The sequence below is a fragment of the Phoca vitulina genome, unplaced genomic scaffold (genome assembly GCF_004348235.1).
Source record: "Phoca vitulina isolate PV1807 unplaced genomic scaffold, GSC_HSeal_1.0 scaffold7, whole genome shotgun sequence".
NCBI classification, from domain to species: domain Eukaryota; kingdom Metazoa; phylum Chordata; class Mammalia; order Carnivora; family Phocidae; genus Phoca; species Phoca vitulina.
Genome location: NW_022589710.1, coordinates 24,733,539 through 24,749,208, shown reverse-complemented (window position 1 = coordinate 24,749,208; position 15,670 = coordinate 24,733,539). Strand labels below are relative to the sequence as shown.

General features: G+C 46.9%; 1 protein-coding gene across 13 annotated transcripts in view; it reads left to right on the top strand.

The window, feature by feature from the left end:
* The window catches only part of NIN (ninein), a 99,016-nt gene that overhangs the window by 28,747 nt on the left and 54,599 nt on the right, over positions 1-15,670 (top strand). For all 13 annotated transcript variants that reach the window (XM_032405074.1, XM_032405073.1, XM_032405078.1 and 10 more), the window contains one exon: positions 6,953-7,113. In XM_032405074.1, the coding sequence (XP_032260965.1) occupies positions 6,953-7,113 (161 nt within the window). The remainder of the gene's footprint in view (positions 1-6,952; positions 7,114-15,670) is intronic.

The window sequence follows — 15,670 nt, the reverse complement described above, 5'->3', positions numbered from 1 at the left end:
CTCCAGAGATTTTGTCCTTGTTTGATGTATTTTGCATTACATTTCTGTTCAGTAGTAGGTGTTAGCATAATACTGGAAGCCCTTTCTTTCCCTGATATGGTTAGTGTAAAAATCTTCCCTTTGTTTACCCGGTGAGGGAAAACTGAGATCTGCAAAAGCGAAATCATTAGGAAAATAAGACTATGGGTGGTTTTGGTACAGATGACTGTTTTTGGGGTTTTTTTTTTTCTTTTTTTAGATAATATTCCTAATTCCAAGAGCTACCCTAATTTAATTATTTTTCTTATATTTTGAAGAAGCTATAAATATAATAAACAGATATCTTTTCATTCACTCACCAGGTTTGCAGGGAAGCAGGTCTTATGAGCAGGTATCGGGCTAAAGATGGGTGTTTGCCACTAGATTCAGAGGCCTTGGGCCAGGCACCGAGGTCTGGCTGAGGGCCCTGTTTTTAGGAGATCTACACACAAATGGCCCAAGAGTTGTATTCTGTTGTGCTCTCTCTGGTTGAGTCAAATAAGTAAGAACTTGGTTCCCTGTTCCCTTGTTGTCTATGAGGACCAGAACAGTGAGGACCAGAACATCTTTCCAAAAGTTAAAAGCAAAATAAAACCACCACCACCACCATCAAAAAAGGAGTGAAGAGTCACTTCCTAAGGTCAGGAGGAATTGGAAACACTCACACCCACTGCAGGTCACATAAAATGATAGGACCGTCTTGGGATTATATGGAACAATGAACAAGCACCAGAAACTATAAAAATTCCTTTGGCTAATCAATGCAGCTCTCAGATTTTATGCTATGGAAATATTTATGGATGTGCACAAAGATGTGTGTATAAGGATAGTAGAAATTTGAAATAGTGGAAAAATATATATCAAGCATAAATATTTGATAATGTATAATTAGGCAAATTGTGATGTATCTGTAATCAAAGAATAAATAGCAGTTCAAGTGTGCTGTAGAAGAATGCTAATGATGATTTTACTAAGAATACTTGATGATTTTGCATGTGCTTCATTTTTACTAAAGGGCAGAAGGCATTCTTTTAAAAACTACATGTGCTGTGCAAAAAAACAAAATACTTGTGCAAAAGACCAAAACACTGCTGTGAATAAAACCGTTGGCCCAGGAGTTGTGCCAGTGTTGTAAGTTTATGTCAACTTCAGAGTCTGAGAAGGTTTCCAAAGCAGGGACATGAAAAGGAGAGTTAGGGAGTCTTAGCGTCCCTCCCATATCAGGTAAAGTGGAAGGAGGTGACAAGGAAGAGAAAATTTGGGTAAGAATGACACAGAGGTGGCTCCAGTTCCTGAGATGACAGACTGGATCACAACATTATGCGTTTGCCACTGATCTTACCCATTACAAAAAAATGAGGTCAAGGAAGTTTGCTGCAGGTTTGGGGGCCGTGGAGTCTCTGACTTTGCTCCCCTGGCCCAGCCCACTGGCTCCAGGCCACTGTTGGCCCCACAGAAGTCTGGGGCGGCAGGGGGGAGCCCCATGGGGTGTGTCTCAAGCTTCTAGGCCAGGAGCTACCAGACAGAACAGCATCCTTGTCCCACTGAGCTCCTGTCGTTTTCCCTTCCAGAAAAGTAGGCTAAGCTTTCATGACATTAAGTACTCCTGATCTTGATGAGGACTGAGGGTTCCAGTCCAGGTCTGTTTGAATCAAAGCCCAGGCAGGCTCTTTCCATGAAGCTCTGCTGCCCTAGAAAGCATTACAACCCAGCTGGGTTGGTAATTCTACATGTAAAATGCTTTTAGAAAAATAGGACCATGATCATTATGAAATCAGGAGCTATCAACAGTATGGGTGGCACTGAATTCATAGAAGAAAAGGTTCCATGAAAGTTGTACCAAGCCAGTTACTTGAGAGAAATGCGTTTTGAGTTGAACCTGGAACTACGGGGAGGATTCACTTAAGTGAAATGTGAATTCTCTGCCTTCTTCCCCCAAAATGGCTCAGAATGCATGGCCTTCCAACAGGGATCAGCAGGCTGACACCCCTAGGAGAGGGCTGGGGAAACAGTCCTATCATCGTTAACAACTCAAAGCGTTTTTCTGTGGATCTTCAACGGCTTTAGGGCTCCACAGACCAGCTAGTCAGACCACTAGGTCCTGGGCTGGCCACACCCATCCACCATCCCAGGCACCCTGGTGGGGTGCAAACCTTCCCCTCCAAACTTTCCTCCCAGGCAAGGTTAGTCAGAGCCACCCCATTAGCTTTGTGCCCCAAAGCACCTGTGTGCTCCAGCAAGAACCATCAACTCAGATTGGTGAGAACTGACTGTGGCGACCACTCCTGAAATTCTGTCACCGCGTTCACTGAAAGCCCTGGATGAGCACCCGTGTCTTATGTGTGGATTCCAGGACAGAGGGGTAGCTGCAGAGCGGGGTGCTAGCGGCCAGGACGCAGCTGCCCCAGAAAGGGCCGTGTGTGCACAGAGGTGTGGGGTGAGGACCCTGCTGGCTGATGACCTCCCACAGAGGCACAGGGCACACGGGGAGGCGGAAGGAACGTCCGAAGGCTTCCCTGATGTCTTCATGTTGTTCATTCTCTCTTGGACCCTCTTCTCCCCTGCCCTCCTTGGGACATCCCCCTCCTCACCCCTTTCTTCTTTCTACCGCTCCAGCTCACCTCTGCCCTCTTCCTTGGACCCCCCACTACAGTTTGCCCCCACTTCTGGTCCCCTCCCCCCTCTGTTGCTCTTGCTCCCCACTCTCCATAAGCCTCTAGGTCCCTGCCCATCTTCTCCTTCCCACCCCCTCTCTCCCCACCTGTGTCTGTCCATGTCTGTCTCCCTCTTTCTCCCCCCTCCCCTGCCTCTCTCTCTCTCTCTCTCTCTCTCTCGGTCTTGGTCTCCCTTTAATTCTTTCTCTTCCCTTTTCTCTTACTTAGTATCAGGTATGGGGTTGCACTCTGTGTCATGCCCGTGTAATGGTGTTACAGGAGGTGGGGAGGTGGGGATGCGCCACTGGGCTGGAGGGTGTTCATTTGCTGCCTGACTGCCCTTTCCCAGGGAAGCTTCTTGCGGCTGCTCGTCCCGAGGTTTGCAATGTGCTTCGTTTTTGACTCCTTATTTTTAAATGAGTTTCAGGAATCCCATGTGCTCAGCAGAAATGTAATACGGAGGGCCTCAGACCGGAGTTACCCTGTGCTGAGGGCCTTTGGCTTTGGAAGGGGCTGGTGTCCCTGGGAACGATTGTCCAGGCTAACTGAATGGGTCAGGAAGGGAAGGAGAAAGCAAAGGTCCATACAAGCAGTTTCAGAATAAGAATATCAGCACCAAAAAGACAGAGCTTTGTTCTTCATCCTGGAAAGAGCCTCAGGTCAGTTTTGGGCACAGGGAGGTTTAAATCAAAAAGTGATAAAATATCCACGGACTATGTGCTCTGTACTGTTCAGCGAGAGTTGAGGCAGGGAGCGAGTCGAGAGTGGGATGGGTGGGTGAGTGTCTGTGGTTTTGCCTGCCTGCAGCTGGCTTATCCCCTGAGTGGTCATTCTCACTGACTCTGCATTTCAGTTTTACTTTTATTATAAGTGCAAGACTCTGGTCACAAGTCATGCATATGCATGGTGGTTCATCCTGATTCTGGAAGGTGGACATTATTACAGGTCTGGAGTTTCTCTCCTTGGGACAGATGGGATATGGAGTAAAGAATGTGGTGTCTGAGCATCCACATTTTGTTTCATTTCTAAGACTGGGAGAAATAGTATTTCTTTTGTCTTTTGAACTCCCCGTTTAGATTCCCCCCACCTCCGCAGCTGCTCTGTAGAGACTATTAGTTGCTTCTGTATTTCTCTAGCATTCTTTAGGGGAGTGAATCAAGATATTTCTGTTGTGCCCTACTCATAACCAAGTGTTTGGTGTACGGAATAACACCCAGATCATCTAGACTAAGTCACATAGGACTGCTTCAACGCCACTTTATTAGGATTGGTGCATTTCATGATAAATTCTCCAAGGATGGGGTTCAAGACTCCTCTAGGCAGTCTGGGCTTGTCTTCTTTCCTTCAAAGCCCATTTTTATTTTTGTCAAATAGGAGAAATAAAAAATTGAAAGAAGCGAAAATGACTCCGAAGCTTGGCAATCCAAATAGAGTCGTAAATAAATATTCAAGGGAATAAAACACTGAAAGTTTGGCAGTCCCTTATATATCGTTTGTGTCACTGGCATGTCGTATCCCTTCTTGGAGCACTTGATTGGAGCAGTCACTTAGGCTTAGGCTATAGGACGTAAACAATTTCATTTCTGAATCAGGCAACACCATATTATCTGGCATAGGTAAAACCGTTCCATGATGAAACCCTGAAATGTGTAAGTTACATCTGGATACACTCCTAAAGGACATAAACTTTGCCCCTGGGCTGCAGTTTTGTGAGTCTCTGTTGGACGTGGTAAGGATGGGGTAGAGCATTCTTTAATTTAGGGGTATAAGAGTGTCTTAAAATTTATTTGGTGGGCTGCTGCTGTGGCCTTTTAAAGGCCTGGTTGCAATGGGTAAAGAAAATCATAGTTTTCAAATGTTTAACACATTAATGACTGTTGACCATGAATGTTCTCTCTGGACGTCCTTCGCTTCTTATCATGTAAGCACAGTGATGCTCATGCTCTAAATAGAGAGAGATGTGAGTATGTAGTCAAAGAAGTGACTGTTGATAATTGGTTCGATTAGTCTAATTCTTTATTGGTCACAGAGACGGTTTGGGAAATTCATTATGAGGTCACATTAATACCCCATTCTTCCTTTGTGTGTGCTAATATCTTATTCCCCCAAAAGAGTACACAGTATAACAGATTTCTCTAGAAATTGACTTTGTGATGTAGTTACATTCTGTTAAAGATGCTAACTTAAAGTTTGCTCAAAATTACTTATAATAATAAAATATGAAATAAATATTAAAAAAAATTGTTGGCAATGCAAAAATAAGTAAAATAAACCCAAACCTTGCAAGGTCCCTAATGGTTCACAATCTATTACCTTCCGTCCCTTATCCAAATCCAGCACTGCTCCCTGCCTGGCATGAGGCATTTAGTGGTAAATAACTGGGGAGTCATTTCCCCCACAGGTGGGTTCTGGAGTAACTCCCAGGAGTCGTTTTAAGCGGGTCGCTCTGTCCCACCAGTCTTTTCCTCTGTAAAAGCGCAGGACGCGGTGAGAGCAACTTTGTCACTCCCATCCCCAGACCACGACCGATCTCACACCGGGGAAATGTCATGTTCCTTTTCTGACATCCTAAGTTTTTCTTTTCATCTTTTCCGACCCTGCCCCCATTGTCATGAATGTTATATCTTGTTGTCTGCCAGTAAGATACAAGAATGTGTAATAAATTAAGGATGGTTCTACATTGCCTCTTACCTGACCAGCATCTGGGGGTCTCAGCTGCCAAACATAGCTCGAGTGTCTGGGCTGCTCCTGAATACTCACAGGCTGACCCACTCTCTCCTGATGAAAGGTACCTTCAAACATGCATGTGATTTTCAATATAAATTGTGAATGCTTAAAGCCTCCCTGTAAGAGAATCGCTCAACCGAATAAGATGACTTGGCTGGGACTTTTAAGAAGCTGGATATAAATATCGCTAGAAATTATAGAGCAGGCATAAATACTTCACTCCGAGCTTTGCTGAGCATTTTCAGGATGCTTCTGACCACATCTGTGAAATCTGAGCTTATACGGGAGGAAGGGGGGGGGGGGCGCAGGGAAGGGCGGCGTTAGTCAGATGGCATCCCCCGTCCTCCCAGGGAAACAACAACATGATGGCTAACCCCGAACGTGGTTTCCGTGGTGGTGGAGGAAGGGTTTCACTCTGCCAGTTCTTCTCTAATCAGCCACCCTCGTTTTGATGATGGGTGTCCACACCTCATCTGAAAATCTCCATGTCTGAGTTCAGACACATCTTGTGAAGACTGTCACGTTCAAACAGAACAAGCATTATGTTCTCTAGGGACGCTGTGCTTTTGTGGATGATAAGAACTGAAATCAAAGCATTGCCAATCTTTTGTATTTTAATAGAATATCTTACTCTCCTAATTCTGTGCAAGGTGCTAAAAAACCTATCTGTGTCTAAGATGACGTTGGTGTGGAGTGAAGTATTTATTCTATTGCTTTCAAGCTACCCATTGTAGAGAAAGGTTAGTGTGCGGTGGCGGTGGCGGTGGCCCTTGTACCTGAGACGTGTTACACCAGAATGCTGAGGTCCTTCTTTAAGGTCAAGAAACGACTCTCCCCTTACGCACGTTCCTTTTTACTTATTGCAACACCGAAGCTCATGAAGAGGAAAAAAAAAACACATAACGTACTGTTTTCCTTTATGCAGTTTTGCATTTACTGTTTTATTCCCCAGCTTTTAATTTTATAATGAGATCTTGATGCCAGGTTTCATGTAAGCGATGAGCTGTCCTTCATTTATTAGGATCCACTGTGTCAGTTTCTTTGTTCTGTCACCCTGCTTGCCTGACGGAGCAGAAGGTGGGATGGTTCACAAAGGAGTCACTGAGGTACAGGAGGGCTGTGTGAATGCTAACGGTGCGGGTGTGGTGTTCGGTTTAGCATTATTCTCCAAGACTTCCTCCGACATGTCTCCCTGTCAGGACGATCTCCCCCTCTCCCTTTTCCCTTCTCTGCAAGACACCAGCTTCATAAACAGAAGAGCAAATAGGACGGCTGGCTTTAGCCTGATCTTAGTTCTGTCCTCGTCTTGCCGCCATCGCATCTCTCGCGTGGGATGCAGGGATGTGCTCGGGGTGCTGTCAGTCATTCCGAATGAGAAGCTGTGCTCTGGGCCTGACCTGGCGGCTCAGATCCACCCACGTCCAGCACAACTGGCCAACAGTGGTGGTTTATTCTGGGGCTGGTATAAGAGGCTGCGTCTGACAGCTGTGAGTGTCAGCTAAAGGTCTGAGTCTGTCGTGTAATGTGGCCTCAACTCTTGTCTCCTTGCCTAGACTGCTCACTAGAAGCTCAGCCCAAATATGTTAAAGGTGGCAAGCGTTATGGACGAAGGTCCTTGCCTGAGTTCCAAGAATCCGTGGAAGAGTTTGCCGAGATTGAGCCCCTAGAGGAAGAAGCTCGGCCCTCACACAGCCCAGCCGGTGACCGCCACGAGGTAAGGAATGGGACAGGCATCGCCCTCCCGGGCCAGAGGTGTGGAGACCCCCACACGCCCCCACGGTGGTCGTGTGGGGACAGGAGAACTGGGGGGGTCATGGCTTCTCTCTCTTGCTAATCTTAGTACTTGCCCTTCGGGTGTATAGATATGGCTAGTTTGTCTATGGTTTGAATGTTTTCATCTCTGTTTCTGCTTCTGGAGAGCTGACATTTCTGTGCCAGCCTAATGTTTATATATTTTACAATTCAGTTACTTTCACGTCATCTGGGATCTGCCACTTCCGGCACTTCCTGGAAATATGTCTCTCCTCACGGCACCGCCATTTTTAGTTGTGTAAAAAGCTGCCCCCTCCCCCCCCCCCGGCGCCCCGAAATCCATAAACCAGCATCCGTGGCAGGTGCGAGAGGAAGGTGGCGCACGTAGGCATCTTGAGAGCCGCGCCTTGTCTTTCGTGGCAGCATAAAGCAGCTTTCAGACTTGGTTCTTGTGGCCTCAGCAGTCGCCACGGCTCTCCTTCGTGGGTGTGTGGCACCCGGGCTTGCCTGGCCTCCAGCAGCCCGCTTCGCCCGCTTCGCCCGCCTCCCTGCTTTTCCTTGTGCACGTTGCCGTAATCTACCAGCAAAGGAGAAGCAGTAACATTTTCTTTATTCTTCCCTCACGGCTCATTTACCAGCGTGCCATTTATAGAACATGGTCGAGAATGCCGTGCTGAGCAAGCTCTAAATATTTCTTGCAAATCCCAGCTCAGACTGGGGGTGCACATATTTCAGATATTAACACCAGCTGGGAAAGAGACAAAGTGCCTCAGCTTTCTCAAAGCGGTCTGTCGATTGGGGGTTGATGGAGGTGTGTGTGCATGTGTGTGTGCACGCGCATGTGTTCATTGCTAACACCCATGTTCAGCTCCTTAAAGCCCACAGGAAGCTTGCTCCAATAAGGTCCCCAGCAGTCAGACATCTAGCATCTTCAGCCTTGCAGAACGCCCACAAACCCAAAGGTAACTGAAAAGAGCGCAGGTGCTAAGCAGAAATGAAACCAGCCATAATACTGCAATCTAGAAGACATAGGACTGGTCTGCCGATCCCAAGAAGTTCCCATCATTGTTTTAAAGATAAGGAGTCCCTGGGGGCACCTGGCTGGCTCAATCGGTTCAACATCTGCCTTCAGCTCAGGTCATGATCTCAAGGTCCTGGGATCGAGCCCCACATGGGGCTCCCTGCTCTGCAGGGGAGTCTGCTTCTCCCTCTCCCTCTGCCCCTGCTAGTGCTTTCTCTCTTGCTCACTCTCTCTCTCTCAAATAAATAAATAAAATCTTTACAGGAAAAAAAAAAAAAAGGACTACTTGTCCTCACACCAGAAGTGAAGGAACAGTGGCAGACATGTGAGCGAGAAGAGAGGAAGAAAAGCAGGCAGAGAAGAAAGATAGAAACCCCCCCCAAAATGGTGTAAGAGTGTCGTGGGTGAGAGGTGACAGCTGAAGACAGAAAGACCATGAGAAGCAAAGAAAAGTTACTGCCTGGGACGTCACAACACGGGGCTGGTCAGTCTGGAAGCAGAGGCTACTTCTCTTCTTGGGTTCAGTCAGTTGCAGACCCTTTCTCGGGTCCCTGTGAAGATTTAGATTGGGCCCTTTCCCCAGGAAAACGCATGTACTTACGTGCACAAAAATTTTGCATATCCAATTTCAGAGATGCAAGTAATTTTCCTACTTTAGTTATTGCTGTGTCCATATTTACCTTGCTGTCAGGACGGGTCTCATTTTATCACATAAAGTCTGTTTCATAACCCTGAGTAGTGTGGAATGTATCTGAGACACTTCTCTATGGGGGGAAAAAATGGTTAAAATATTTCTCAACACTTCAGGGGGTAAGCTTTTGTTATGTGGGAAACACTTTTAAGTCTAGTATCTCCTTTCTCCAAGTACTTTCAGTACCCAGGGCATTATTATTTGGTGCTAAGAAATAAAGTGATTACTTACTTTTTGATAAGATAGTTTCTAGTTACTGCCTGGGGGGTACCCAGAAAGTTCTTGAGCAGAGCTGATTTTGTTGCTGGCAGCTTATTTCTTATATCCTTGTTTTATCTACCGACTTCCAGTGAGATTTACTATTTAAAAGTGAGACTTTGGGCTCATGTGTAGGTAAAGATAAGAGTTGAGACCTGAGTTTGGGCAAAATCCTGCTGCTGTGTCTTAGTAAAAGGGTACGTTGGGAGAACCATTTCACACGCGCTCACCCCGCCTTGTACTACCACTTCCCTTACTCCTCCAGAGCCTCGTAGGTGAGACCTTCTGACACTGTATATAGAAGCTTTAGTGTTCAAGGACCCCTCTCAATAGAACAGCAAATAGAGGCCCAGAAGGGCCCTTTCTCCCCATGTCTGTTCTCCAGGAGGACCCCTACTGACCCGACTTTGTGTTACAGGGGCACTGGATCACCCCCTTTTACCCTTTTTAAAATTGCTGAAGGTGAACTCAAGCCGAAGCTCATCCAGATGCTTTCTTGCCTAAAAATGAAGTGTTTTATGAGCTGAATTGAGCCAGTCAGTTCTCAAAGTGATTCATCACTTTAAAACATCAAGAGCTGCACATGTTTGAAGTTCCTCTTGTCAACGAAGGGCCCGTCCAGGCTTTGTGTCGCAGCCACGTCCGTACGTCACACTCACTGCCTTCACGGATACGTGCAGTCCAGTGCCATCGTTTCCCCGGGATGTCGCTCTTATGGCACACTGTCGTGTCAGGATAGCATTCCTGTTTCCTGGCTGCTTCCACAGGAGCCTCAGCAATTTAGGGCCTCGTGGGCCAGCAGAACTCATGCTCTGGGCAGCTCGAGCTTGCACCAGAAGTACCCTTGTCTCTTGGGAGTGCCCACTAATCTTCCTTATTCTAGAGTGGCCCCCACTCGGGCACTGAGGGGAGGAGAATGTTCTTAATAACCTGTGGGGTTTATTTAGTCTTATAAGCATTTGAAAATCTGTCAGGAGTTCTTTACTCTTCCGTTGGCTCCTTTTTTTTCCCTTTAGATTGCCTGGGGTCCTTTTGTCTCCTGCCCTTGGCTGTTAAAAATTTATTTCTTGGGTGTATTTGTTACCAGTGGTTCATACTTCATGTCCGTGTCACTGGGCAATATTGAAGGAGGGAGCGGGGAGGGCTGTCTCCTGACGTGAATAATTCACAAGGAGTCGTCAGATGGGGAGCTGGGGATGGGCCTTCTTGGTTTTGACTGTGGGTTTCCTTCGACTCCTGGGTCCTGGCTCAGGGAAAGGTGAGAATCCTAGCTCGCTTTTAGACTGCAGTCTAGTCTCTGTTGCTCTCAGACACGCCCGATTTTCCCTCAAGTGACTTGCTGGTTTTTTGATGAAGGTGAAAGGACCTGAACTTGTGGTCGAAAGTTACATGGAGTAGAAGCCCATCTGTTGCTACCCAGCAGGAGACCAATTTTTGCCCTAGGACGAATCTGTTATTTTATTTATCTGAGCACGTGGAGAGGGATAGGCAACGGAACGGAATGGTGTCACAAACACCCCTGAAAGCTGTCCCTGGCGTGGCTTGCTTCCTTCTAGGAACTCCTCCTATAGGGATAAGTGAGCAGACAGTCATCGGAAGGGATAGAACAGGAACTCCCCCCACCCCCCTTCCTTCTAGGGTTGTTCCATAATAGGGAAGTTGCTATGGATTGACAGTTCATTCCTCGGCTCCTGGATTAGTGGCTCACAACGTTTTTTCTGCATCCTTATTTGGGAGGCCTTCTCCCATATGTACGACCAGAATTATAGGTAATGCTCCGTAGATGTACTTCTTTGTAACTCCAGCCCTGCCTCCCATCCAAGAAGACATAGACATGCAGACAGATGAGAGTGATGCCATTATAAAGGTTGCTTTCAAGCAACTAAATTTATTTTTAATGTAAGTCCCATGGGAAGCTTCCGGCTTCCTTCGTTACCTGGAATCCCTCTCGTGACCACTCCTGGTCCACCACCGGGATGTGGTGCCTTGGGTAAGAATGCACGTGGTTGCTATGTGGTACCTAATGCTCTACCACCTTGGCCTCATCCTCTGAATGGAATATATGACCGTAAACCTTGTTAGGAGGGGCTTTTGATGTTTCAGTTCGTATATGTTGAACTAATAAAAATTGTACACATTTTAATCTTCTCAATTCAGCTTTATTCCAGCAATTTAATTCTTTCCTGTTTTATGCCAGTGATTTGATTCTTTCCTGCTGAAACAGAAAATCTCTAACCTAGCTATTAAGCATGCCTCCCCTACCATGTCTGGTTCACAAGGCCCTGAAAAGCCATCACATGGGGAAAGACCTATAATCCTAAATTTTCAGCACTAAAATGTGTATTTCAGAATTTCATTTGGAAACCCTGAAGCAGAATGTGCTAATTCACAAGTGACAAGTAGTTTCCACCATCAGGCTGATACATGCGTTCACCTTCCAATTTAGTGTGTTTATCTGGCAAATGGATTCTCTTGGGAGTCTGACCTCTCATCTCAGGTGGCATTGAAAGGAAAGTGGTTGATTTTTCTTTTTTTTATGGGATCATTATCACTCAAGGCAGTTCGGTTGGACATTCGATTCTGAAAATCCAGACCAACAAAGGGCACATTCTTGATTGCAGCATAAGGTGTGATTAATGCGACCGTTTTCATGGCTGTTTTTGCTTTACTTGGTTAAGAAACAGAAGTGAGATTTTAGGTTCCAAAGAGTACTTTTTTTTTTTCTTTTTATATGCACACCTGCAGCGGCTACTGAACTGACCTTGAATTTTAATTTTGTGCTTTCTTCTCAGGATAGGTGGAAGTAGGGAGAAACAAAACTAATGCCCAGTTCCAGTCTGTTCCTCAGACCTGGTGGGCGAGGTGGTTCCGTGACTATAAAGCAGGGCCACTTTGCTTTCTGCCCTCGTTGAAAACAGGGGACACCTTGTTAACTGTTTTCCTCCACAGGGAATAAAGCAGGTCTAGTAAGATTAGTATCGAGAGCAGGAGGCTTTAAACAATGATTTCTTCCACTATAGACAATCGTCGTGTAAGCCAAAACTGGGCAGTTTAAGTGAGGGCCTGAGAGAAAAGTGGAAGCCAGTTGCTTCATGTGCTCAACAATGGATGGGCAATCACGGCTTTGTGTCGGGACTGTGTGGGGAGGAAGGGGTGGGGGGGTGGGGTTTAAGAACTAAAAACGAACAAACCAACCCCCCAAACTGGCTTTACTACCCTACGGAAAATCAGACTTCGCCAAGCACTGGGAAACTGACTTCTGGTCCCCTTAACGTTCATTTTCATATAGGCCTAACCTTACAGTTAACCTCGTGAATTCCTCGTTTATACTGGATGGAGGAAATATTTGAAGCTGGAGCAAACTTCTTAATAATGGAGCGAAGTTCTGCCAAGAACTTTTGTAGCTGAAATGGACCTATTCCTCCCATTAGATTTTCTTGTTCTAGTCTTTGGCAAAGTAAGCGGTCTCATTCCTGATGCCATTTACTTCCATCAAACGACGTGACATCATCAGGATAGCTTTTCTTATTAATGGAATTTCAGCATTTCCCTTTCTTTTTCTTAAATCTATTAGACCCTTTGGCCATTCCCAGAGATGAAACGCTCATTCAAGATGCGATTGTAGACCACTTGAAAGTGATATAAAGAAGTCCCTTCAAAGCTAATACAGTATCTCTCGTTCTAACGCAGACCACAGCTTTCCAACTTGGAGGCTTTGCTGTCCTGGGTAAGCCTTCCTGACTTGATCCCGGAGGGAATGCCCTTGGCGTTCAGCCCCGCCCCCCATCCTTCCAGGTCAACAATTTCCAGTAATTATTCTCTAACTAGAAAATAAAAGAGACAACAAATAAAAACATTAACTAGTTAATTTTAATGATAAGAGTTACATTTTCCAACTATACCATTTTTAGGTATATTTTCCAAATGGAAAAGCGGTGTTCACTATCCACCAAGAGCAGCTCTGATGAGTAAGATCTGGTGAGCAGATGTATTAAAAAATCCCTTTCTTTAGGGACTTTAGAATCCAGTGAACCGAGAGCACTCCCCAGCCTTGGTATGAGAGGAGACTTTAAGGCTCAAACTCTTTTAAATTCAGCATTTCTTCACACTGGCAGTCCCAGAGGCGTTTTGGCAATGTAGCAGGACTCATCTAAATGCGTGTGCCGCTAAAAATCCTACATTAACTCCTGTTGTCCCCAGGACTTACTTGTAGCTTTTAATTGCTTTTAAAGATAAAGGAACTGATGGGCTTTCTGGTCATGACAGACCTGCAGCGGAGCAGCTTGTCTCTGGGTTCGGAGCGGAGAGACCGGGAGCTGGGCGGTCAGGCCTCCATTGCCTGGCGTGCCTTCAAAGGCAGGGTGGCAGGAACGAACTGAAGTCCCAGGAGGTGTGTCCCTGCGGAAACAGGGGCACTGCTGGGCGTACTGGGCTCCCGGTACCTGGCTCAGAGCAAGGGCTTTATAGATATTTAGGACTATTAGTTAAATATGCCATAGATGCCATATTTTTAGAAGTCCTCAAGTTTTGGCTATAGGCACTCTTCTAAACTGATTTCTGTGTGTGTTTTTCCAGAGACTTCCTGGGCTTAGCTAAGTACACTGCTCTCATCAAATGGACACTACAACTCCGTTTGTTTGGGGAGCTTTGTTATCCCAGTAGATTTCCTTCCTCCTTCTCTGGGCTTGCAAAGCTTTCCCCTTTCAAAAGAAGAAGAAGAAGAAGAAAACAAAACAAAACATGTGCTTAAGGCTGCTGAGATCAGTTCAGCCACCTCTGCTGGGAAAGAATAACCCCGTGTGTGCCCCCATAATCGTTTTAATTAGCCATACATTCTGCAGGGCACGAGGTCTGCGTTGGATCAGATGACTGGTGGGGGCTGGGACTGGGCTATTGTGGGCGGGGGCCTTGCCGGGCCCAGCCTCGGGGCTGGAAGCCTGGGCTCCCAAGAGGCTCAGGCCATCTGCTCTGCAGGCCAGCAAAGCAGGTGGCCCTCCCAAGAAAGCGTTCCTGAAAGCAGTTTCGCTTGTGTGGCCCACGTGTGCGGGGCACTCTGGCCCAGCCATAGGACAGCTAGAGTGCCGGCCACAGTGGCCAGTGTGACGTGGAGAGGCCCAGCCCACGGAGTGGGTGCAGGGTTCCCTTTGTCTGCCCGAGGGGGGCTGGGGGCTGCCTTTGGTAGCAGCCATTTTGGGGCCAGGCAACCTCTGACCCTCTCTGCTCCGGCTGCTCTCAGTGGGGCTGTGGGCCAGCACGCTGGTCATGCTAATATGGAAGCACGGGCTGCCCCTGCCGGCTGCGGCCACCCACGGGGCACTGCCGCCCATGGGGAGGGTGCCCAGGGAGGCCCTGCTCCTAAGTTGAATCAAAAATTGATTGCTTCATCACGACAACCATGTTCAAAGCCGTAGCTTCTACAGAGTCTCTTTTGGGTTTGTTCCTAAAGCTGACGCTGGTCTATCTGCTGTTTCTTTTCTCTGCACTTGTCCTAGTTTTGGACACCCAAATAATAGGAGCAGTAATAGTAATACTGATTTACTTAACAGACACTTAGCTCTTAATTTGTAGCAGGCACCATTTTAAGTGCGTTCCAAATATTAGCGCACCTTTTTAGGCAGGCATTTTGAGATAATCGAGGCAGGCGGGGAGTTAAGTAACAAGTCCAAGGTTGAACAGCAAGGAAGTGGTGGAGCTGAAACTGAACTGGGGGGGGGGCGGTCCAGCTCTGGAGCCCAGATCCTTACCACATCATTGTTGTGGCTGAACTAATAACAGTAGCTAACACTTCTAAGGGCCAGGCATATGCCTGCACGTTCTTGGGCCTGTGGCCCAAGCCGGGTACCCCAGGGGTCACAGAGCGCCAGAGCCAGACTTAACCCCGTCTCTCCGCTCAGCCCTTGTGCTCACGCCCTCTGCCGTTTTGCCTCCAGGGGCGGAGTAATTGAAGTCCCACAGAATGATTTGAAAACATTTATTAATACCATTTCTCCAGTGCAAGGTGATGGAAGATTTCAGGGGAAAACTTAACCCTTTTTCGTGAATTAGTCTCGAGAAAACATGCCAGCAATTGTCCCTCCTTTCTTCCCCGACTTTTCCAAAGGTTTTTGAGATTACCTCCCTTCTGATGCTCATGGCTGATCTGTGCTCAGAGGCCACCTGCCGTGCCAGGCTTTCACTGCACTGGGTAAACCAACAGCAATGAAAAGACCTTGTTCCAGAATGATGCCTTCTTTTATTGGTGCTGTTCTAGTAGGCCAATGATCTAATCCCCCCAGCCTTCCAACCTGACATCCCCCTCCCGCTGCCCCTGAGCTATGAATGAACTGAATCTCTCCCCTACCCACTCACCCCTCAAAATTGCAATTTAATAACAAACATTCAGTCACCCTGTGCTTACCTCCCCCTTATTAAAGGAACGGACCCTTGGTGGAGACTGGGGAGGGGCGCAGCACATTTCTGGGCAGCAAACCCCATCTCCAACTGAAGCGGTCTTGGAATGAAACTACAGCCATTCAGCCTAAGTTTGCTGCTTCTAGAAGGCTGGTCCTA